Raw genomic sequence first — 26,152 nt, 5'->3', positions numbered from 1 at the left:
CAGACAATCGCTTTATGGGGGAACCGCAATTGACTAAAATATTCGATTGCCGCCAAAGTGCATCATGATATCCGGTAAAATACACAGCGGGGGACATTCCTGTAATGTGTCAGAGCCACTGGTAGGGAACCACAAAAAGACCCAGAGGATGGTGATCTAACCTTTTTTTGGGGGGGGGGGCATCTACAGGAGAAGCTTGCTTATCACCGGCGGAGCAGGAAGGTTTTGTCTCCCGGCTTGTATCTGGGGTATTTGAAGCTGTGCACCTCCGTGGAGCAGATCCGAGCACTGGTGCCTCAGAAGCTTCCCAACGTCCTGTGCCACACCAAGATTCGAGACAACAATAATGTCTCCAGGTTGGTAGCCTTCACTCTAGATTCTGGAAGGGAGTTGTGAAAAAAAAAATTGAGTTGTTCAGGCCATGTAAACACACAATATAACCTCATGAATTAGCATTTATACAAATGTGAAATTTCCAAAATGATCATAAAATTTGAGGAAAATGTATGCAAATGTATAAATTTCAAATGATGCCAATTTTACATGCATGTCACTCTTATGTATATATACAACTTGGGTAAAAAGTCCAATTTCTAGTCTGCCCAATATGGTATTCAAAATGTTTGAACTGGCTTCTCTGTGCACCCCTTCAGAGATGAGTGGCAATGGCTGCAGGACCTCGCAGCACTAGATGAGCCGATGGAGACAGACACTCAAAGCGGCCCCACATCTCTCCTTCACGACCTACGTCACGCTATCAAGGACTTGATTGCTCACATCAACATACCCGGCAACCAGGTTGGAGCCAAAGCTCTCCATGTCAAATTGTATAATATACATTTGCTTTCCTGTATGTTGGAAATTAATTGGAAGTGCAGTTTGTCTACATAATCTAGGAGAACAAATTTGATTAAACTATTGTTTCCCCAACCTCCCAGGCACAAGACTTTCGGATCTACACCCAGGAAGTGTTAGAGTTTGGAGACAAAGTTTCCTTCCTTCTTCTCTTACCTCCTTGTGACGAAGTTTGCACAGCCCCTGGCCAGAATAACCCGTACTCGCCCCGATCTGGCTTCCTCACGCTGCCCCTGCAGATTTTTGAGCTTGGTGAGTGCACCCTGTTAGTATGTGAAATCTGATCCTCTTCAATTAACGCTTTAAGATGAACCTGTCTCTGCTTCTTTCCCTTTAGTCCACTTTAATGCCTATTGCCCTGGTTTCATCAGCCAGTACTGCCGCGTGTCGGCCCTGCTAGAGCTGGAGTTGCTCATGTCCCAGCAGGCCCTGAGGGAGGCATTCTCTGAAGAAGAGCTTACTGCTGCCAAGAAGAAGCACCAGCAACTCCAAGAGCATCTCCAGGTATGCAACAAAACGTGACCTAAGTGAGACTTGATTGTTGTAACATCACCTCTGGTTGGTTATTCCAGCAAATGGAGGAGGTGTGGCGTGATGCTAGATGGATCACGGAGGCCTTGCAGTATGCGCGCTACAAACAGCCGACTGGAGGCCTATGCGTCAGCAGCTTGATAGACTTTTCCAAGGAAGTGATACCCGACAAGCCGATCTCCACTTCCTCCCAACCTGATTTCATGCCATCTCCCTTACCTTCACCAGAACCCTGCCGCAAGCATTCAGGTTTGGCGCAGAATTGCATTCCAAGTTGTTGTTTATTGCAATCTGGTTCCAAAAAACAATCTCATATTGTTTATTTTGAAATGCAGACTTTGCAGGCTTGTCAGACGAGGAGGGTTCCTCTGAAGTTTTCCTAACCACCGACAGCGACTACGACTCCAGCCGGGCCCAGAGCCCTCGAGAGTTGGACCTGTTGCCTCCGTCCCCGCTTTCCACCTCGGCCCCCCTGGAGCCTCGCGGATTCCTCCGTAGCGACGGTAGCGGGTCAGGCATAGGGATCAGTCGGACCGGGCAAGTTGGGGTAGGAACCGGTGCCCTGAGAGACTCCACGCCGGACGTTTTGCAGGCTTCGGAGCAGCAGAGAGGCAGGGAGCTCGGGAGATGCGGCGGGGGTGTTTTCTGCGGGGGAGGTCGGGGCCGGGGTCCGCCCGAGCTTTTCGACAGCGATTTCATCCTGCCGAGCCGGCAGATCGAGCTGCTGCACATCACGGAGAAGCGGCAAGCGTTTTGTGTGCGCACCAGCAGCCTGGAGTTCCCCTCCGTCACTTCCACCAACCTCCAGTCGCTCTCCCACCACGCTTCATCGCCGCAACAACGCTGGCACAGGCCGTCATCGGTGGACCGCTGTTGCTCGGCCGATCGCGGGCAACGACCGCCTGCCCGGACCCTTTCAGAAGACAGCGGCACCCAGCAACTTTCGTCCCCGCGCCCGGCAACCCACAGAAAAAGCTCTCATGCCACGCTCCGGGTTTATCCGCAATACCCCACGGGACTTCCCAAAGAGACCAGCGTCAAGGTATGAGACATAACATGAATGCATCTCTATCCACATTTCAAATGACTCCTTCCTGTTGCGATCCTAGCTTTGTGTGACACCTTGCACGTCGGCGGGGGAGATGGTCCAACTGGTCGTACAAGAGATGAACTCGGTATGCCGACGAATGCTCGGCAGCGGCGACCGAGACGAGGGTGCCTTCTACGGGCCCGAAAAGCTGAAGCACTTTGGCCTAGTGCTGGTGGTGGACGAGAGGGAAAAATGGCTGCAGGATGACTTCTGCCCCCTGGAGCTGCAAAACCCCTGGCTGAGGGGTAAGTTGTGCGTGCGCATCAAGGCCTACTCGCCCCTCGCACTCAAACACGGCCGAGCCACCACAGTCTGAACTTTTGCATCCATTACTGGACAAAACAAATCGGAACATTTCCAAGGATGTCGTGGAAGACTTTTCCCTGTAGCCTAATACCCAAGCATTCGGTTTTAGTCGATACACTGTAGCTGCAACAAAGTCAAACCAGCAGTTTAAAAAAAAAAGCAATAGGTTTGATTTTGACAAGGATTGAAGCTCTTCCAAGAATTGTGCTTAGTGCTTCATTGGGATCTTTGTGTTATGCTGTGTTTAAGAGTTGACCAGTTCAGTGTTTGGCTGTTTTCTATTGCCCACAAAAAGGACTTCATAAGGTGCTTTTCTTTTCAGAGGGGTGACCAAAACTTTATAAAATATACAACACTCATTCCGCTCCGATCTCTGTTTACACCTTACTCTCGGATTGCAATTTTTGCTGACATATTTTCAAAGAAAGAAATAATTGTAGCAGGAGCAGAAAACCATTGTGGAAAAATGTGTTTACAAAATGTGTGCTTCTACTGTATGTTGGGGGAAAATTGCATTAAGTTCACTATTAGCGTCCTCTGTTATTTTAGCGCTTAGCTTCTCTTGTTGTTAAAAGTGCTGTTGTTTTTTTTAAATTGAGGGCCAATAGGAAAAAAGTGGATGAGGATCACTATGTAGATACACTAGAGCAGTTGAAGTCGGATGTACTGTATGTAAAAAAAAAAAAATCAAGATGTTGCACCGGCGAGGTGCGTCATTCAAACATGTTTGCCAGCCTCGTGTTTACAAGCAGCTCTTCGTGGAATTTTGAAGGGGACATCGGCTAAATTCTATTTTTTATCCAACAATAAATGAATTTGGAAAAGAGAAAATGTTTTGCTCAATCCCTGTGTGTTTGTCTCCAGACCTGAGGCCTCATTTCTAAAAGACTACATACACACAAAACAAGGTAAAGACAATTTGTAAGCCACCTTTGGTATTTATAAAAAACAAACTTGATCTGACTTTACTGCAGCTCTGGCCCTGAGTACACGTAAAATTTGGAGAAATACAACCCAACGAAGTATCCAAACTCGGTAAGTTTGTGCCAAAAAAAAATTACCTTTCTCATAACACATAAAAATCGACATTTTTGTGCCGAAAAATGCACCCCCGGTGTGAAATGTCCCCCTGTACCTAATTTTTGGGGTATTGTAATGGAACAGTAAAGCATGGAACATAGTATACTGGACTGTCTCAGAAAATTAGAATATTGTAATAAAGTTCTTTATTTTCTGTAATGCAAATAAAAAAACAAAAATGTCATACATTCTGGATTCATTACACATCAACTGAACTATTTCAAGCCTTTTATTATTTGAATATTGCTGATTTTGGCTTACAGCTGAAAAAAACTCAAATCCTATCTCAAAATTAGAATACTTCCTCAGACCAAGTAAAAAAAATAATTTTATAACAGCAAAACTAAATCAAACATTTGAAAATGTCCATTGATGCACTCAGTACTTGGTTGGGAATCCTTTTGCACGGATTACTGCATCAATCCGGCGTGGCAAGGAGGCAATCAGCCTGTGGCATTGATGCCCAGGATGCTTCGATAGCGGCCTTCAGCTCATTTGTATTTGTAGGTCTGGTGTCTCTCATCTTCTTAACTATACCACACAAATTCTCGATGGGGTTCAGGTCAGGGGAATTAGCAGGCCAATCAAGGACAGTGATGCCATGGTCAGTGCACCAGTTACTGGTGGTTTTGGCACTGTGGGCAGGTGCCAGATCATGCTGGAAAATGAAATCCTCATCTCCATAGAGCTTTTCAGCAGATGGAAGCATGTAGTGCTCTAAAATCTCTTGGTACACAGTTGCATTTACTCTGGACTTGATGAGACACAGTGGACAAACACCAGCAGCTGACATGGCTCCCCAAACCATTGCTGACTGTGGGAACTTCACACTGGATTTCAAGCAACTTGGATTTTGCTCCTCTCCAGCCTTTCTCCAGACTCTGGCGCCCAGACTTCCAAATGAAATGCAAAACTTGCTTTCGTCTGAAAAGAGGACTTTGGACCACTCTGCAACTGTCCAGTGCTTCTTCTCCATAGCCCAAGTCAGACGCTTCTTCCGTTGTCTTGAGTTCAGAAGTGGCTTGACCATGGGAATACGGCTATTGTAGCCCATTTCCCGGACACGTCTGTGAACTGTGGCTTTTGATACCTGGACTCCAGCTTCAGCCCACTGTCTTTGAAGCTCCCCCAAATTCTGGAAGCGGCTCTTCTTCACAATTTTGTTAAGGTTGCGGTCATCTCTCTTGGTTGTGCAGCGTTTCCGGCCACATTTTTCCCTTCCAACAGACTTTTTGTGGATATGCTTTGAAACTGCACTCTGTGAACAGCCTGCTCTTTGAGAAATTTCTTTTTGTGTCTTACCCTCCTGATGGAGGGTATCAATGATGGTCCTCTGGACAGCAGACAGATCAGCAGTCTTCCCCATACTTGTGATTTAGTTTACTGAACCAAGCTGAGTGTTTTTAAGGCTCAGGAAACCCTCGCAAGGTGTTTCGAGTTAATTAGATGATTCAGGTGATTAGTTGAATAGCCTACTTGTATACTTTTCCATGATATTCTAATATTTTGAGATAGGATTTTTGAGTTTTCTTAAGCTGTAAGCCAAATTCAGCAATATTCAAATAATAAAAGGCTTGAAATAGTTCAGTTGATGTGTAATGAATCCAGAATGTATGACATTTGTTTTTTTATTTGCATTACAGAAAATAAAGAACTTTATCACAATATTCTAATTTTCTGAGACAGTCCAGTACATTGTAGAACTCACTTTGGCGTAACAAAGCTTTATGGTAGAGCAAATAATAATTTAATACATGTCATATTTGGAAGATTACTGTTTCGAATCGCAATAAAAGCAGCTCGTTTACGTATCCACTGATTGGCAAAATGACACTGCCTTTTCTTAACAAAGTGATTTTTTTTTCAACTTTCAAAAGTGATTTCTACAAGGTAAAAATGCTCTGTGCTTTACTGTTCTGTTAGAAATAAAAATAAAAGATACAACGTAATTTCAGTGATGCCTTTCTGGCATTGGTGATAACAACGCAGTGCCCCTTAAATAAAAGTGGACAATCCACACTTCGTTTTGTGGTTCTTCTCAGCTTTAGCCATCTTAGCGTTTGAATATTCATCTTGGGCGTCCCCCTGGCCTTTTATAGGCATAAAGAGGAAGTTCCCTTACTTGTGGCGATTTTAGGGTGCACTCTTTCATAAAATCGCGACGTATTTTTTACTTGTGTTCCCTCTGTACACCACCTTTCATGATCTTTCCCACGCACTCGAAAAAAATGACTTGACAAACTGAAAATAATTTTTGTCATCCCGACACAAACCCCGGGCCGTAGCCTTGAGCGGGCCAGCTTGCTTTCAGCAGCCTCATATCACAGCGCTCGCCTTGCTAGCGCTACATGTTTTCTCAGCTCCTGAGCAAATAAAATGTCGCATGCTTCCCTGTCAACACATCCTACAGATACTAATGCGCAGTCGACGCATACGGGCGAGCAAATGTACGAGTATCGCATGGAAAAATTGACACCTTTTTTCCCGTATCAAGACAAAGACGGTCCATCCGAGGGAGGTTGTCCTAACCGGCACACTGCAGCCCTTTTGCTGTTTATTGACAGTAACTCAAGAATTGAACCGGAATTCTGGCACGTCCTAATTTTAAAACTCCTGACTCCCGAGCTAAATATAACCGCTTGGCATATATCTGAGCAGCGAGAAAGCCCCCCACACCCTTCTTTAAAAAAATCGAATAAAAGCTGTGAATACTGTCATTCGTCCAAGTTGCGGGAAGCTTGCTCAGTACAATGACTCATCACAATACAGGCAATATCAAGTAAAGATACTTCAGTTTTGAAACGTTTAAGAAAATACACATGACCGTTTAACGTCACAACCAAACTATTGATTTTGTTATGCAAAAAATAAGATCCTGTGTGTTTATTTCTTTTTAGTGCGTAATGACTGCCTAACCGTTTTGAACCCACTGGAATCAATTATTTTGGAAGATGCTGCACTTGGATCAACAAAGGTTAACGTATACTTGCTCCCTTTTAGGTCAGGGCTGGACAAACTACGCTGCGGCAGGCTATTTACTCCAGCCTGCCCACCAAACGAAAATGGTTAAAAATATAATGACAAAATAGATTGTAGTAAATGAAGTTCTACTAAAAAATATTTTTTGTGCCATCATTGCCTGTGCCCAATATGTGTCAACTAGATAAATATTATAAAACAAATACTAAATTTAGTGCTCAAAACAGCGACCTATTATTTTGCTATAGTTTTTGTAAAGATAATAATACTACTACAATAATACTAAGACAGTAATACTACAGACATACTCAAAGTACAAGTAAAAAACCCAGAAATAATACCACAAAACTACTTCAACAGAAATGCTACAAAACATTTTATATACATATGAAATTTAGTGCTTAAAAACAGGGACCTATTATTTTGCCTTAATTTTTGTCAAGAAAAAATGCATACAACAATAATACTATAAAAATACCAAGACATACTGCAAAGTACAAGTAAAAACACAATAGAAATGCTACATACTGTACATATGAAATTTGGTGCTTAAAAACAGGGACCTATTATGTTGTCTAAATTTATGCAAAGAGAAAAATACTACTACACTAATACCAAGACCGCAATACTACAAACTACAAAAATACTCAGAAATGTCAAATTTTGTATACATATGAAATTTAGTAGTTAAAAACAAGGACCTATAGTATTTTGCCTTAATTTGTGCAAAGAGAAGAAATATTACAGAAATAATACGACAGTAATAAAATACTACAACAATATTACAAAATACACTACAGAAATACAGTAATGCTTCAATACATCCAACTTTACATCCATTATCTGCACAAACTGGTTGCCAGCCAGTCGCAGGGCACACAGAGAGACAACTCACTCACTCATTCACACCTAGGGACAATTTGAACTGACCAAATAGCCTGAAATCCATGTTTTTGGAAAGTGGGAGGAAACCCACGCAAGCACAGGGAGAACATGCAAACTCTCACGACCAAAAAACTGTGCCGCACCCGCGCTAACCACTGCCCTGCCGTGCTGCTCAACTTCATTATATTTTTGATTTTATTTTAATTTCTGTAAGTATATTCTACAGAAATACGACTTCGGGAATACTATTGCAGGATTACTGCAGAAATGCTCCTGCAGAAATACGACAAAATATGACCACAGTAATTTTACTAAAATCCTACTACAAATGCTTATTTATATTAATATCGAATTTAGTGCTAGAAATAAGGGACATAATATTTTGCTTTAATTGTGAGCATTAAAACGTAATTCAATTAAATTACTCTATTTAGATAGAAATATAAAATGTAGATGTATGCATATATTATTTAATCATAATTGGAAATAAGAAAAATTGGCTAGGTCTCCATGGCCAGCTTTATAAAAACATAGCCGACCCCTGCTTTAGGTAAAGGCACATCACTCTTTTTGCTGGAGAAAAACCGAAGGCAAAATCTCCAGTTTTGAATACATTATTTTTCGTTCAATGGCAAAAATACCCTTTTTATCGGTCCGTCTCAACAAAGGAAGCATACTTGTGAAACCCCATTTTGAAACGTTACAGTATGTGATGACTGCACCCTGGAGGGACGGCTCACCTGTTTGGGGACCCCACCCCGCCAGGACCTCAGTCCTCCCTGCCCAATGATGGCGTGCATGCAAGTGGGTGGGAAAAGTGAAGGCTGCCACTGCGGCATCACTCATTTCTCTACCCTCCCTCGCTCCCTCCCCAGGCCCCATAAACCTTTAAAGCACCTATAAAACACTTGGCGAGGCCTTTTTGAAGTTTTTATGAAGATCTGGCTTCATTGTTCCCAAGAGATGAGCCCCGCTCCGCTGGCGCCTCCGAGCTTTCTGGAAGTGCCAGTGAATTCGGGAGGGGAGGAGGCAAGGGGTGCGGTCGGTGGGCTTGGGTGCGGGTCCCAGGGAAAGGGGGTGGGTGGGCACGATGGAGCCTGGGTTATTATGTCCCACTGTGCCAGGAGAGCAGATGAGTCGCAGATGCGACAACATGGATGACGGTGACAACTTAGTTTTGTTACCGCCAAATCTCTCTCTGTCCACCCCCAGGTGTTTTCAAATCCTTAAACATACAAAAGGTGAGGGAATAGTACAAAAATGAATTTTGAAGACATAATGTGACCTCACAGGAGGATCGCCGGCACCTAAGCAAGCCAGTCGGCATATTGTTTTAGGTGTTAATTCGTCGAAGAGGTTATGATTGTTGATTTGTTTAAGTTTTGGTGCAGAATGCCTAGGTGTTGTGCTGCAGGTGGATGCAGTAATGGTACCACAAAGGGCGAGCAGCCAAAAAAGGGGCAACCGGCAACAACAAAAACAAAAACATCACACAAAGAGCCGCCAATGTGGGCCAACCGGGACCGATCAACCAAATGCAGCCGCACCCTTGGCGGAAAAACAATGCTGGCTGACCATAAAACACGCAGTATTCAGCCAGGCCAACTGGGAACCGATAATGAAAAGCGGCAACGGCTTTGGTGAAAAAACCAAGGAACAAAATAAAACCAGCGCTAACACCAGGCAAGCCGGTCAAAAACACAAGCGGTGCGCGGCCAAGCTAACAGAGGGAAAACAACGAGCAGAAGCTATAGTGATAAACGCAAAGTCGGCCCGGAAAAAACAGACAAAGTCACACGGCAAAACCGGCGCTAACGCCACGCTAGCAGCCAAACAACACATGGAGGGCAGCCAACGAGTGCCAACCAGTAGCAAACGAGAAAGCCCTGGGCTGCCCAACACTAACAGAGAACTAGCCAACCAAAATTATACCAACCGCGACACTCGTGGCGAAAAACACAATCGAGAAGCTACAAATCACCAACCCAAAAGGAGGCGAAGACAGGTTAAGCAAATTTCCAATCTCTTAGAGCAAAATTGAACAGTATACATTTGCAGTTGTGTTAACGAAATTCGACATTTGGGAAATTTTGTGTCCATTCAATGACATCACATCTCAATAGGCCAGATTGGTCAACTTTGAGTGACTTAAATGTGAAATTATTGACACATTATCATATCACTGATTTTTGATTTTTTTTTTTTTATTCCCGATATATTTTACAAATTATGTTCACACTAAAACCGCAAGACAGGGCTCTAGGCCTGAGGTGATAACTTCACCCTTGCCGTGTTGAGCCGGAAAATGTCCCCACCCCTGCGCAAACGCAAAATGACATTGCTTCTCATTTTTGGGGGAAATGTAAAAGAATAGTAAAGCTCAGAGCATTTGCACCTTGGATCGTAATCACTTTTGCGGAAATTAAAAAATATTTACTTGGGTGAAATAACACCACCTTTTCAGCATTAGCTTTCGGCACAACACCGGTGATTTATAAAAAATGAGAAGAGCTGAACAAAAATGGCACCGAAGAAAAAAATCGGATTCTGCAGATGACAAGCTGCAAAAAGTGAAACCCGCAGCCGAAGACTGATCCAGCTGCAGAACGTAAGTTTGGAGTTGGTGAGAAGTGGAGGTGAAGAGAAGTCTGACGTAGCGGACGTAGAACCGGAATTAGGAAGCGGCGGATTGTTTACCGTGACAGTGACACAGAGGATGAAGATTTCATTGGATATCGTGATTTGGAGTAAAATTGATAGTTTGGTAAGCATGTTCTTCATGATAACTTATCTGAATAGGGTTTTATATGTCAATCGTGTAACATGTGTATACCGAACTTATTTTTTTTTATTTAAGATTGCCTTTTGAGGTGACATTTATGTTTTTGGTGTGGGATTTTATCATATTCCCCCCAATATGCGACTTATACTCCAGTGTGACATATATTTGTTTTTTCTTCTTAATTTTGCAGTTTTTGCCTGGAGCGACTCATACTCCGGAGCAACTCCAAATACGGTAATTGTAAGGAGGATTTATCCACGTTCGGTTTAGGAATACCTTTGCGGTTTAAGACGCCTTTAATGAAACGAACGTAGGTTTGTAAGGCGAGCACATGTGGCTTGGACGCGAGGCTCGCATGTGCTGCGCCATGTGTGTGTCTGCGTATGGCTTTTGTGTGCGTTCGCAGACGACGGGGGCCAGCAGGTTGCGTGGTTTGTTGTTTGAAGTGAGGCTCTGTTGTTCTCATAGGGCTAAATGAATGGAGCCGGACCCCCCTCCATCTGTCTGATCCAGCGGCACCGCTCTCCCTCCCAAATCCCGGCTCCGACATCCCGACGCACTGTTGCCCCCCCGCTGCCGCCGCCCCCTCCTCTCAAAGAAACAGTTGGCAAACGGGGCGGCCCAATAAACGGGGCCACTGGAGGAAAGATATCAGTGGACTTGACTTTGACTGTGCACTTCACCTTTTTCAATGCATACCTGTCAACCTCAGCCAATTTCTCCCCTTATTAAGAATTGCAATTGCCCTTGTTGAGCGATAAAAAAAAAACCTTACTAACACAACACGGCCCCTATTTACTCACAGCAAGACAAGAGTATGCAAGATATAGTAACAATATTCCTAAGCTATGATGACGTTTTCCTCTGCTACCAGTATAAAAACGTATACCATGTTTTCCGCACTATAAGGCGCACCTAAAAGCCTTTATTTTTTTCAAAAACTGACCATTTGCCTTATAATACAGTGCGCCTTATATATGGATCAATATTAAGTCGCAAGGTCTCGCAACAAAAGCAAGCAGCCGCCGACTAGATTTTTCCTCGTAGGCGATGTGGTCCGCGGTGTATGCTGGGATACATATGCCGGCGTTTCATTTCCCAGCCAATGTGTCAATCATCATTTGAATCGATCACTATTGGCTAAAGTTATTCGGAGGTAAAGGGGGCGGACCCTTTTTATCATTTACAGGCTCGCATAGGCTAAAGGGGCGAAACAAAGCCTGCAATTGGCCGAAAAAGATGAATGTGAATAGCAAGTTTGGTTGTCTACGGCATAGAGCAAACATGTTTTACCATTCTGTATTTGTAAATATTTTACTCTCCTGGATTTACTACACTCACGGATATAAGAGGACCATGGTTGCACATTATTATTGAACGCAACGACTTCGGTGAGCTACTCCGGCTATATATTTTCCCAGTATCTTGTTTCAGAGTGATCTCGATGTTTGTGTGATGGGTCTTTTTTTAAATTAAACTCAATTCCAAGTGTTTATTGTCATATGCACAGGAAAGTTGCGAGCAAAAAAGAAAATAAAAACTAAGGAATGGTTGGCATTTTTTGAATCCCAAGACTTTAACCTTCCGAATGATATTTGGAGCGATGCATTTGAGTGACATCGTACGGACACCGCATCCGCACGTGTCTACGACACGTATTTGCTTCTTTGCAAGCTTTTGGAATGTTAAGGGGGTAATAAGTTTGATTGAACTATCTGACTGTTTTGTCTACGTTCCCATTGTAGCGCCTTATAATCCGGTGCGCCTTATGTATGGAAGATATAGGACCAAAAAGTATTTTTTGGGGGTGCGCCCTATAGTGCGGAAAATACGGTAAGTTGACAGCTATTACCATTGTCACAAAGATGAGCAGGGTCCCAATGGCCAGAAATTCTGACTACTGAAAGGACTTCTCGATTAATTGACTACTAATCTTTCATTAAAATAATCACTAACAAGGAATTACATTTTTGATTAGAAAAGTCTTGGAATTCCTAAGATTTCAGTTTCCCCACATTAACTATCAGTCCATTTTTACTGTAGTTAATAATGGACAACCAATTGATAAGTTTATTCTGTATTTATATTAGACACCTGCAAAAGGAGATTGCATAGGATGCCAGTTATTTGGACTATTATAACTTCCTGATGTTGGTTGTTTTGACTATTACAAACTATTTACATCATTGTCACTATCGGACAATCATGTTGCCGTTTTTTGATATTACACATTATGGCGGATCTGTGTTTGTAACCTAGGAGACTTATTAAACAAAGGGCTCACAGCAGGATCTGTATAAAATTTTTCTTATTATTGTTATTTATTTAATCAGAGGTTTGGGTTCCTCTGTTCTTCAAGTTCCAAAGCCATTGATGTCTTCTCTCCTTAATTTGAGTGTGTATCAAACTTCATACTTATCACCAATAAATATATAACACTAACATTTGTACTCCAATGTATAGGTCTCAATTTGGTAATTTTTCTAGTGAGTAATATTTGACCACTAGATGGCCCTGTATTGTCTAATGCGAATAAAAACCAGTGCCAAGAACACAGCTTAGCAGCAAGATGCCTGACAAATATGCGGCCACTTCTAGGTCAGGATTCCACTATGGAAAATATTTTAAGGTCTGATTGATTGCGACGATGCACTATTTTTCATAATTTTAATATATATAATTACAACTTAGACATATTATACCTATTCATTAAAGACAATTTGATTCAAATTTTAAAACAGATATTCTTCTGGCCCTGTGTTTTACAACTATCAAATTTTACCTTTTCAAAAGAGTCTGTCACCTTAAGGAAGTTTTATATAAAGACCAATAAAGCAGTACAGTAAAATCATTTTTAGGCATCATACACTAAAGTAGCAGTTTTGCTTTCATTTTCATAGTGTATGCAAGATTATTAGCTAGGCGGGAGTTGTTCAGGGATTGCAACAAAACATAATACCAAGCCATGGGTTAGGTTTACACAAAAATAAATGCAGTTTATGTATTTTTCAACGTCTTCGTTACTCAGTAAACTTTTCCAAACAAACAAAAGCTTGGGCGTCACAAAAATTTACAACGTAAACGTCGTAAATCAAGCCGGGTATGCGTAACAAGATACGGGGTTGCATCCTAACTGTGGATCCCTGTGGGTCCAGTCATGGGGTGCCGTGAACCAAGGACCCTCGCGAAACCCGATCTGGTTTGTCTTTCAACTGCAGCATGTCAATCGCTACGCAAATAATGTCACGTGACCCTTTTTTCTTTAATATGTGTTAAGACGGGTGCCCGTTGTCTTGTAATTCCTTGGTTTTCTGATCGTCGTATGGTGGTCTGTACTTTATAGTTCATTTTTATAAGATTGTTTTATGGAGGTAGCTCTGAAGAAGTCTGCGAACGGCTTGTGTAACATAAAACTGTAGGCATCCAAAGCGAGTACTACCTGAAAATGCAAAATACATTTTCTAATACAATCGTTTTTAACACATATTTTTGATAGGTTTACCATTAGAGTGTGAATTTAATTCAATTTAATTCCGGGTCTCAGAAAAGCACGAAATTAGTAGATGGGAAAGCGTTCCTTCATGTGGTCGCAAAGAATGTGTAGGTTTACATGCAGGCAATAATCCAATAACAAACTGATTATTGACAGTATTCAGATTATGTAAAGCCATGTGAACATGCACAGAAATCCAATTGAGTTAGGTATTAGTCTGACTGAGTATTCCAATTGCAATGGTTGGATTTAGTCCTTTCGATTTCCCATTCCCCCTGCATGTATACGCATTCAATAGAATGTGCTGTTCATTTCTTTATGCCGCAAAGCACTGTGGGACTGTAGCACGACTTATAGACGAATCATTCAAACCTTGGTTCTGCTTACTAAAAAGAAATGCCAAATGTATATTGGTTGGCCTCAAGGACATTTTCAGTTTTCTGCCCCAACAGCAAAAATGTTGGTGTCAGGTGTATCCATGTATTTATATTTACTGGTATAGTGGATGACTCAGTTCTATCCATCCATATATAGTGTGAGTCAATGTAAGGCTATGTTTCTTATCAAGCCACATACAAGCACACCTTGTAAACACACAAGACGCAGCAAAGAAGTGAGCATAAACAAGCACGGTACTTTTGGATTTTGTCGAGTGACATGAAATAAATCATCCTTTATTTTAGGTAAAAACTTAAATAAAGAAACAACGTCTATTTGAGTAAAGACGTCACTCGTACTTGCCCCAGTGTTTGGTTTGCTTGCAAACGTCATGAGGGGTTCTCTGATTATCTTTAGCCTTAAGACATTCATTCTGACTGCTAGAAGGAAAGAGACTGCAGTTCTCTGACTGGTTTGAGTGAAAAGGCGCTTCTAAAGTGACACCGTGATTTCACAAAGTACAGTGGTACCTCTACTTATGATTTTAATTTGTTCTGGCAGTAGCTTTGTAACCTGAAACATTTGTAAGTAGAGACGCCTTTTGAATGTAAATGTGCTGCTCCATTCCAGGCCCTCAAAAAAAATGTTAAATCATGAAAGAGCATCAAAATATGAAACAAATACATGTTAAATTTACATTACCGCATAATATACATAAAACGAGGGGCATATGTGAAAAAAGAGAATAGTGGAAATAATAGATATGAATTTACATTTTAACTGGCCTCTTTGTTTACTGGTCTTTAGCAGTGTTTTTTGCTTGGCGTTTCTTAAATCTGATCCAATGATATCTAAAATTATTGTGGCGATAGTAGCTATATTATGGCCATATTCATTTGCGAGATCACACAAACGCTTCCCGTTTTTTCATACTTTTCTATTATCTCCTGCTTTCCTTTGATGGGTAGCTAAAGTCTCTTTCTTTTCCCTTTTCCTTGTCTACTTTTCTGCACGTCTTTGGTGGGGTCCATTGTCGATGATAGCTCTTCTTAGCGGTACCATACAGTAAACTGTTTACAGAGCTGGAAGGGGACACAACGAGCATGCCGAAATTCACGCATACGCATCGAGAATCCAGGTGTTTACAGAGCGGGAAGGGGACACAAAAAGCATGCCAGGACTCACGCATAAGCATTAGGTTGCCAAGTAGAATTCTGTGAACGTGTACTGTATTTTTGACTTTGTATCCTGAAACGCCTTTGTAACTAGAGGCAATATTTTCCCGTTCAGGTACTTTGTAACCTGAGACTTTCGTATGTAGAGGTACCACTTACATATTTATCAACAAATGTATCCCACAAAGTAGATATTTATCTGTGGAACCAAGTAATGTAAAAATCTGATGCACGGATGAAGCGAAAGTAGAGCTGCAAAATGGCAATGGAATTTTTTTCCATTGATACTGTGTAGTAAGAATACAACTTAATGTGACTTTAACCAAATTTTATTACGAATGATGCCAATTATTCAGAGTTTCAAAGATGCACAAAATGAGTAGATGGGGCAAGTGTTCCTTCATGTGGTTGCCAAGAATGAACAATGTTCAATGGTTTTCAGATGTGGACAGGAGCGGGCACATAGCTAGAGGAGCGCAACATTTTGCCACTGACAGGTTTAAAAACTTCACACACTTTGCACGCACGCAACATATTAACCCTCGCCCGAAAGCGCTTTGTGCAAAAGATGATGTCATGTCTTCGAAAACGTGGGTGGGGAGGAAGGGTTGACGTTTGAAGAGAAAGTAGGGGAGGTGGGGGGGATTCCTTTGGTCCTTTTAAGTTTGCAAGGGGGAGCCTTGGACCTCTGCAGGATAGACAGTACCAAGGCAAGGGGCCCAACGCCTTCATCCACGCCGCAGCGCCCTGGCGAGCAGTCACATTAGGCACGATTCGGCCACGCCATCAAAGGCCTGGCTCGCACTCTCACACAAGGGGAAAAAAAAACAACCTGAGAGCACAAACAATCGCTTTGCCAACGGACGCCGAAGCCTGGAGCCAGCTTGACACGAGTTAAACAAGCATGTTCACACCCGGCCCCAAATAAACGCGTGGCTAAAAATAACTGCGTACTGCCAGTTCAAATGCACACACTTGGGCCCTCCCCGTTTGGTGTTATTGTTTTGAAAATATGATTGCGGTGACGGACGGCACCGGGGAGAGACGGCGACTGCGGGTGAGGAGGGGGCGAGCCTCGGGGGCCCTCGTCATTGTCCCCGACCAGTGTGAGGCTGTGTCCATGGCTATAGAAACTGGGGCCACACTGGGAAGGCATGCTTTCATCTCCACCGCAGGCTCACCGCTGGCAATAAGGGGTCAAATAAATCCCCCTGGATGCAGAAAGGGGGGACTGGAGGGGGGCGCTTCTACATACGCACACACAGGGAGCGTGTTTACCTGATGGATGGACGGGTTGATCTATGGCAGCCGTTTTCAACCCAGCCCTTACGAAAATCCCAAACACTTTTAATCCTAGCCTTTCAAATGACTTCTCTTAAAAAATGGTGACGCCACTACATACATTCTACAGAACTTCTGCAACATGTAATGCATGAGTTCTGGCTGCTCCATTAAAAAAAAAACAAAAAGAAACGTTGCGATGGTACACAGCTGACAACCATACAATGTATGTTTAAAAATAAGGCCAAAACTACTTGATGACAATAATCAGCAAAAAATAAATCAGATAGATAATTAATTACTTGAGTAATTAAAAACGTTTTTCTAACTTTCTACTAGCGAGGCAAAGCTAGTTTTTTGCTAAGGATGTTTTGGATGTTGAAAATTTGTGCTCGATTAAGGTTGTTCTAAACGATTATTTCAACATTGGATTTATCTCTATTATTTTCAATAGATAGATCCACTTAGCTGAGAATATTATATATATATATATATATATATACACATATGTTATATATATAAAAAAATCAATCTTTGTATTTTGAAACGGAACAATAATTAATGAAACAAAAAAAAAGTGTGCTAGACGTGTGTGCAATAATCTTATTGGCTTTCTGGAGCAATCGGAAGACTGCATTGAATAACTTCCTGCTTCCGGACTTTCCCGAGCATTATAAGGTCGTGCATTTGTATATCATTTTCCAAAGTAGACGCATAGAGAACACAAAAAAAATCGATAAGTGGTTAGGAATCAAGCCAAAACCTCAGCCCCAGAAGAGCAATTCAAAAGAAGCAAAATTGATGACGCTACAAAACGTAAACGTAATACTGATGGATAACAGCGATGTCATATCCATGCAATGAATGTTAGAAGTAGATTTATGATAAACTTAATTTTAAAGTGTTGATCTGTTATATATTCTGATTATCTATCCTTAATGCTTTGCAACAATATTTTTTTTTTTGCGATTAGATGTCTTATTGTGTTTCAAGTTGTAAAAAAATGGGGGAGGCAACTTTTTCGAGTCGTCTGCCCGGGTGTCCGGTAAATTTTTGTCACGAATTTTAGACACTGCCAGGGGACAAACGAATAAGTTTTCATACATAGTGTTCGTGAATATTTCAAAAGGTGAAGCAGGAGTGACGTCATTATGTAAATAGGCGTTGGGTTTCCGCATTTAACTTATAACATTTTATAAAGGATGATTTCATATATGCTACTCACCACATTGAATAAAGTACCAAGCTTGTTTCCTACACATTTCAAAAGTGAGGTCCATTGATACAGCTGGTTTGTTTACAAGATGGCTTGCCAGAAGCATACACATAAACTATATATGGATGCATACAACTGTCACATTTTCGCTATTTGGGCAGAAAATAAAATGGAAAAGTCTTTGAGAAATCTACCAAAACACATGAGGTTTTTTTTAAACAGTGAGCCAGAGATTTTACTACAGGTCCCAATTAGATTATTTCCTGCTTGTAAACAAAATGTCATGGATTCTGAAACAGAAAGTCTGAGGGTGTGGAGAATTTTGAATCCAAGCAATCGATTAAATTATTAGGGATGCAAGGATTACTTTTTTCTTTTATGACTAATAACTGAAAATGTGCTTCTCAAAACAGATGTCCATGATTTATAACGCTGATGAAAAATAACTGTCAGCTACAAATATTACAGGAAGGCAAGCGACAGGTACATAGTCGGCTGATAAATAGCAGTCATGCGTCATCTCTATTAAATATGGTAACCAATTAATTTGATAATTAGTTCTTGCAACTCTGAAATTTTCCCTTCATGGGGTCCTAATAGCTCACCCATTACGTGAGCGCCGAAACAGATCTACTGTATGTCTCCTGTAAAACATCCACACACACGCTTTTGTGCACATACCAGCCAGAAAAGCATCAAGATTTAGCCGTCGGATGGGCTGGTAAACAGGACAGGTAAACAGCATCTGGAGCCAGCAAGATCGCTCATTTCAACCCACACATACTGAAAACACACACACAGTGTTGTTGTTTTTCACGTTATGATCTACTCGCTAAGTAAAAGCTCGAAGCATGGAGAAGGATGCGTTTTAACGTTGTGTATGATCGTAAACAGCAGATGCACGCGCGGTGGTGGGGGGAAATGATCTGGAAAGGGGCCAGCCGTGCCATTAGAAGCAACGTACGGGAGATACAGCGGCGAGGAAAAGGAGAAGGTCGGCGGGCATCGCCACATGCCACAGACAGACTGACGATACTTGTACTGGGCTCCGCACCAGGAACCTGGCTGTAATTACACCGCACGCATGCACGCAAACACATACTGTTACCAGACAGACTGAGGTTCTTCAAGTATGTTTGTCTTTCGATCTGACCACACTTTTAGAAAGCTAGCTATCTGTAGCATCCTTTCCCCACTGCAGATGTTTTGCTCATTTTAGTATTATATTTCAAATTTTACAGATTATATTTAGACATTAAAAAAAAAAACTTCAATCGAATGTATTTGTTAAGAACTTACCGTAAATTCCGGACTATAAGCCGCTACTTTTTCCCCAAACGTTCAACCCTGCGTCTTATTCAGTGATGCGGCCAATTTATGTATTTTTTCTAACAGCCGCCAGCGGCGCTTGAGTACAAAAGGTAAGATTTGGACCGGTGGAATATATGCGCCGAGGAAGACTGCAACTTCTTGGCTTGTGCACAAATTAAATTAGCGAGCAGTCCGATAAAGAAGGAAACAGAGCTGCTGCACGTAAACTTCACTTTGCGAGCAAGTTGCTAGCGGGTTTTTGAATAAGGGAGCGTGGAACGGCGTCCATATGACAAAGTCTCTTTCCCATACTGGGGAGCACGACTTTGTTGACCTCAGTTATAAGGAGGAAGATAAGGACGGTTTACCATGGTTTCTACAAGTACGGTATGTTTTTCTTAACAGGCCCGTTGACTGTGTTACGAGCGTGTTTCTAGTAGCGTTTTGCGACCCTTCACAAGCACGGTTTGGGATGAAAGTTATATTAAAATCAAAGCTTTGAAAACTCTCTCGGTGTACTGTCTTTCTTTATAAATATGTGTAACCGATGTATAATATGTATTTGCACCTGTATATTTTTGTAATGTATTTATTTGAGACACTTATTCTGATATGTTTTGCGAATTAAAAAAGAGGGGCGGAGCAAACGCGGGCTGACGGGAAGTGGGGTAAAGGTGAGTGAGACCTGTTGCGGCGGACAATAGTGGATATATATTTTTCCCACCCTTACCATTGGAAATATAGACTTTTTATCCTTGGATTAGTTTCAACAGGTACCCGGACTCTGCAGGTCTGCATCAAACCCTAAGCACCGGTATCATTTTCTGTTCATTGGGCTAATTTTGTGATTGTGTTACATGATTTAATGTGGGCGCATGCGGCTTGTATACAGGTGCGGCTTATGTAAGTACAGAATTGGTTTTCCCCTTAAAATGTGGTGGGTGCGGCTTATAATCAGGTGCGCTCTATAGTCCAGAATTTACGGTAAGTTCAGTATAAAAAAAACATTCAGCGTAAATCAAGATAACCCACTGCTTCGTTTTCCTCACCCAAAAAACTCCGAAAACCAAATACACAAAAACAACAACAAAAACACACAGCGGTAAGAATAAAATAACACAAATTATAAAATAAGATTAATTATGGCAAGGCTCATCAAAACTGTTGGGATGGCAAAAAAAATACTATTTGTCCCATATTGTTCTTACTTTTCTAGAAATATCACATAAAATAGGTAAAACATGTTTTATATAACATGAACATTATTTGTTGCTAAAGGGTGGTGTCCGTAAATTCAAAATATTCTACTTGCTGACATCATCATTTGGCTGAAATCATCATTGCAGCCTCTATCATGACCTTTTGTTGCGCAAGTAGGTACGGGTTACTTTCCTAGACTGACTGAAATAAACACTTCTTTTTTCATATTTTGGGGTGTTTGGGTTGGCATTTGAACTGTATTTGAAGCATTTTTTTTTTTTTTTTTACTTTCACCATTTCTATCCTAGAAGAAAAGAAAACTGCAAGCATGCGCATGAAATCACTCTCCAACCCCCCATTTCCTTGCCTCATTTTCTCCAGCATTATCCGCCCCATGGCCAGAACACCGATAATATAAGTAAGATAAAAGCAGATAAGTGCGGTAGAAAAATATACAGATGCCCCCCTACTTCCTACCGTTCAACTTCCGAAAAACGGTAGATACGAACATTTTTTTCGGGATGTTGAAAAATATCCGGACATTGCTGTAAGTGAGATTTTGTATTGTGTACACCTTTTTCAGAGTACAGGACATTACTGTAGAGCTTCTCTCCGCCGCTAGCGGCGTGTGGCGCTGTGAGAGGTCACCCAGAATCCACCCCGAAGAAGAAATCCGCATGCTCTTCCTAGTTCGTGCGTAAACATTCTATCCCGTATCTTCAGCACGCTAAGGACTTTGACATTTTTATTGTTTAATATCTCGTGCATCCATTCAATATGGTTGGTGTAAAGAAGAGGCGAGCAGTTTATTTTTGAATGAAAGTGGAATGAGAAAGCTTGATGCGGTTGAGAAAATGGTTGGATCGCTTTTTCTCCAGCCACTTTTTACCACGGAGGAGGAAAGTTGTCTAAATGTTGAATCTCATCTTCCAAAAGTAAGTTAAACTTAACTTTATCTTAATTGAGCATATAAATTTATGAAATGTTTATTTTTAGTACAAAACAATAGAGGTTACTTAAACAAGCCTTAAACATACAAAGTATAGCACTGAAGTAACTTACGAACAAATTTTACTTAGGGACAATCATTCGGAACCGTTTGTAAATATTTGTATATAAAGGCTCTTCGAACTCAACTGGCCGTTGTTAGGACATACTTAATAGAGAACACGTTCTACTTTAAAACTACTGCACCCCACTTTTAAGTATAAAAAAAATTGCAAAATTATCTGACGTTGAAGTATGATGTTTATCGTTTTACTGTAATAATGTGTGTGTGAGTTTCTATTTTGTATGTGTACCCTGCATTTCTAGAAAAAAATGAATCTTAAATAAGTGAAGTTGTTTCAAGAGAAAATATTTTTTTAAGTATTACTACTAGAAACATGAGTATAAAAATCCTCAACAGACAAATAAGTCAAAAAATACAAAATTAAAAAAAAAAAAAATCACTTGCCAAAATATTTGCAGTGGGTTTCAAAAGCTGATATTCTTGCATTATTATCACGGGTCGGGTTTGGGCTAAGGCATTATATTTGGGTTGCTTTTTATTATTTAAACTAATTAAAAAAAAAAAAGTATTTGAAAATAATAAAAATTCCTAAGAATATTTAAAGTTGAGTTATTTAAGAAAAGACTGATTATATATAACATTTTAGGAAGATAATTCTTGTTCTTTTCAAAATATATGACATATCCTTCATAATTGAAATAAGAGCTAGAACAGTTAATATGTATTAAAAAGATACTTGCCTTGAATACACAGTTAATATATGATTAAAATTAAATTAAAATGAGGCATACTGCCGCCTCATTAAAATACTGTGCAAAGTCAAATGCGCATTTGCATATACATAAATCAGTGTTGTGTTTTTGGAGTGAGAGAGGCGTGAATTTTTTTATTTTTTTTTTAATCTGAAAAGCACATTTCAGGGAAGTCAAACTAAACCACAAGTGAGGGTGTGCTTAAAGTCAATAAAGGAAAACCTTGGCAAAGGTTAAGGAATGATTGCGGTTTTGATTAATATAAAAGGCAAATATTTCATCGCAAGTCTGCGGTCAAGATAGACCGTGCTTTAGCACGTCCAACCGCTTAGTTTCTCAGACGCCCTACATCGGATCGCCACATCGCAACAACAACAAACTCTGATTTTTACGTTTTCTCAGCAGAATGAATGTTATATAAGGTCGTTTTGTCCAAAAAATGTTAAATGTGATTTGGATGTAATGACTTACTACTATGTGCAATATATTGTGAAAAAAAGATCCCCACCAAAAATGATGTTTTGGATAAGACAAGAGTAAGCTAGATACTAAGCTAACCCATGTACTGCGGCTAGCTAGCATGACTTTGCCATTTCTTGTCGATATTTATATTTCGACAGAAGAGGAAACAATTAATCTGTGGCCTTGAGGGCCTTTAAGGCCTTATCTGCTGACCCAGGAAATATCTGATTCATCCATCCATCGTTTTTCTGCACCGCTTATCTTCACAAGGGGTGCGGGGGTGCAAGAGCCCATCCCAGCAATCTTCAGGTAGGGGACACCCTGAACTGGTTGCCAGCCAGTCGCAGGGCACACAGAAACAGACAACTCACTTGCTCATTCACACGTAGAGACAATTTTGGACTGGCAAATTAACCTGCCATGCATATTTTTGTGATGCGGGAGGAAACCGGAGTGCCAGGAGGAGACCCACGCAGGCACAGAGAGAATATGCAATATGCGATTTAATAATAATAATAATAATAATTTCCTTGTATTGTCATTCTGTGTAACAATGTACACAGAACGAAATGTCGATTGCACCTGACCCGTTGTAGCGAGCCGATGCAGCCGCAGCCAACAGAGGGCGCCGCCGACCACTTTTTAAGTCTTAGGAATGACTCGGCCGGGGCGCGAACCCGAACCTCCCAGTCTCAAAGCGGGCGCCTTACCATCTAGGCTGAACCCTGAACCTCCGCACCGTAGGGAGCGTGCTCACCACCTAGCCGCCGTGCCACCTGTCTGTATCATGTGTTAACTATATTTTGTCTATCAATATTCATTGAATAACTCCAAATTCTCAGTTTCCTTACATTTACCCTCGTTGTACCGATGTCTGATTTCATATCTAGGCATTTAACCAATCATATTTCCACATCACTTGCTAGGATCAGAAATCTACCAGGATGCCTTCAGGATGAGATTTGCAGGCTCTGGCCCAAACAGTTAGTCTTGGAGAGAGCAGAATTGGCGTAAGCGGACACTGCGCAACATCACCAGTTTAAAAAAGTGTTAGTGGCAGTAATCAACCCAAGTGATAATGCCACCAGCCCTCTTTGTCAAACAAGGAAATAATACGGTTGTGTTGATTTAATAGCGAAATGTAGGACAACTCTGAAGCGAGCAAGCTGGAAAGGTTTTGTATGCAGTCCACTTTCATTGAGAAGTAAGATCTAATACCCCAAAACAATTTTGACCAGATCCCAATTTCGGCCAGTCGGGGCTAAAATGTCAATCAAGATCAGGTTTGGTTTAGTTTCTGTCAAGCTTTTTTTGTTTGTTTGTTTGTTTGTTAATTATACACCCATTATGGTTCTTGTGTTTGTACAGGCTTTTTGGTTTTGTTACAAAAGACTGGACGGCCCTTAGAAAAAAAAAAATTATAATAAATTGAAATCTAATGCGACCTTTGGACTAGTTTATTCTACTTATTCGTGCTTCAAAATAATGCCATAAACAAAAATACTAGTCTCAAGTCAAGATGTATTGTTATTTAAATATAAAAAAGGGGTGGATTGAAAAAAAAAATTGGTAGGTGTTTTTAAGGGGAGAAAAGAAGTGTTTAAAGGTGTTAAACCGTTTGGTAACTATGTCGTTTGAATTATAAATCCTCCAAATCTTTGGATTTTGAAACAATGAAGTAAATCTTCCTTTTATTTAAGATTGAAAGTATTGATGAACCAGGTTAACAGCTTGCCGCTTTGTCAATAGTCATATTCATTGCAGGCAACATGGATTTTGCGGCGTTTCTTTTGTGAATGGACAGGCTTGTTCCCCGCGCTCTCGACTGGCCAAATCCAAGGTTAAATAAGGTCAACAGGGTTATTGGCACAAACCACAATTGTGATTCTGTTTGCCTCCAGACTGACACCGACGCAGATCTCTGCTATCAATAGCTCCTTGTTGATCGGCGCCTCGACTCTCAGTCTCCCTTTCTGTCCGCCGCTTGCCAAAGTTATTGGTGTGCGAATGCGTTTAACGGCCTCTGTCTGCTGCCCCCGTGGATGCAGAACGCCGACTGGTGTCTGCCCCCCTAACCACCCACTCGCCCCGTAGCATAGGTCTCTTTTGTGTCCCGCTCGATAAAGTTTTCCACTTAGGTGGCTAACGGAAGATAGACTAGGTCAGATTCGATCAATTGGACCCAATTTAAGGAAGGACGATAAATGAAGCCCCCCTTCTCTTCCCTTCTACTAGCCAGGGAACGAAAAGGCAGACGCTGGCGTTTGCTCATGGCTCCTGGGGGCTTGCAGCCCCCCGATTAGCAAACCGGTATGAGTCAACATCTGCTACATCCCTTAGACAAACTATCTATCGGCGCACACTCGGCCTGTTGTCGGGGCTGTGGCCCGGTCCTGTCCAGTTCACAAGGGCACGGCCCCCCTCTCATCCCCCGGGCCCACGATGCGCGCTCACAAGACGGCGAGACATTTGTCAAAAGGTTAGCAGCTCTACTGGCACCACGGCACACCGTTGCCATCTCAGCCTCGTGTGTGCTTAACTAGCAGAGGGACAATAATCGGAGACCAGATCATGGATAGAAATCTGTATTCTCGGTGGAGGTGGAAAGTTAAAATTTGAATTGTCCATAGTCTTTAAAAAAATACAGTAAACATTGTTTACAACAAGATCAGACTTGGCACAAAATATATTAATCATTATGTGATCTAATTAAAACTTATTATTTTGCAGATTGATGTGACCTAACCAACGTTTTTCTTTTTTTCAAAAATAATAAACATTTATGCTGAATTTCTGACACAGAATGGCCATACAAACAAGTACCTAAATCAGGATGAATTTATGTTTCCTATACGTGCAATTTGAGCTACAGTTTTATATTCTGATTTATTCGGTTAATCAATAAAATAATACACTAATAGATACACTAATCAAAATGTTGTGTTCCACTTAATGGATGTTGTCAGATGCAGGTATTATTTTTGTCAAAAATAGAATGCCAAACACATGGTCATGTTTCGCTTTTCCAACAGAGGTTAGGGATAGGGATCTGCTCATCAGCATGCTCTGTATGATGAATTAGCCGTGTTATGGGAAAGGACACAGAAAACAAGGACATTGGCTCTGTGAAGGCCTCAGCTGTGATTTTCAATAAAGCACAAATAAATCAATATTGCTCTATTTGAAGGCTAATTGCTCCTATTTTTTTGTTACTCTGCAGGAGCAATCCACTATGAATCAAATTTAAAGCATGACATGCAGGGCAACTGTGTTTAATGTGGTGCAACGCCTGAAACAGAAACGCCTCAGGCCACGCTACGCCGCAGACTCGCAAAGATGCCGTCGCCGACTTTCCCCATGCTTT

The 26,152-nt window shown here is 41.3% G+C and overlaps 1 protein-coding gene and 1 long non-coding RNA gene across 4 annotated transcripts in view; one reads left to right on the top strand and one right to left on the bottom strand.

Annotated features, from left to right (window-relative positions):
- ankfn1b (ankyrin repeat and fibronectin type III domain containing 1b) overlaps positions 1-3,613 on the top strand; it is a 155,116-nt gene extending 151,503 nt beyond the window's left edge. For all 3 annotated transcript variants that reach the window (XM_088322934.1, XM_088322933.1, XM_088322935.1), the window contains 7 exons: positions 190-356; positions 654-798; positions 939-1,107; positions 1,193-1,359; positions 1,428-1,635; positions 1,722-2,428; positions 2,496-3,613. In XM_088322934.1, the coding sequence (XP_088179060.1) occupies positions 190-356; positions 654-798; positions 939-1,107; positions 1,193-1,359; positions 1,428-1,635; positions 1,722-2,428; positions 2,496-2,792 (1,860 nt within the window). In that variant the 3' untranslated portion in view covers positions 2,793-3,613. The remainder of the gene's footprint in view (positions 1-189; positions 357-653; positions 799-938; positions 1,108-1,192; positions 1,360-1,427; positions 1,636-1,721; positions 2,429-2,495) is intronic.
- The window catches only part of LOC148347630 (uncharacterized), a 58,249-nt gene continuing 32,264 nt past the window's right edge, over positions 168-26,152 (bottom strand). Inside the window, exon 3 of the long non-coding RNA XR_015847814.1 lies at positions 168-379. This is a non-coding gene — a long non-coding RNA (uncharacterized LOC148347630). The remainder of the gene's footprint in view (positions 380-26,152) is intronic.

This window comes from Urocampus carinirostris, chromosome 19 (assembly GCF_059441175.1).
Source record: "Urocampus carinirostris isolate Australia breed hairy pipefish chromosome 19, RoL_Ucar_1.0, whole genome shotgun sequence".
In the NCBI taxonomy this organism is placed as follows: Eukaryota; Metazoa; Chordata; class Actinopteri; order Syngnathiformes; family Syngnathidae; genus Urocampus; species Urocampus carinirostris.
Note: the sequence above shows the minus strand (reverse complement) of the source record. Positions and strands in the feature narration are given on the sequence as shown.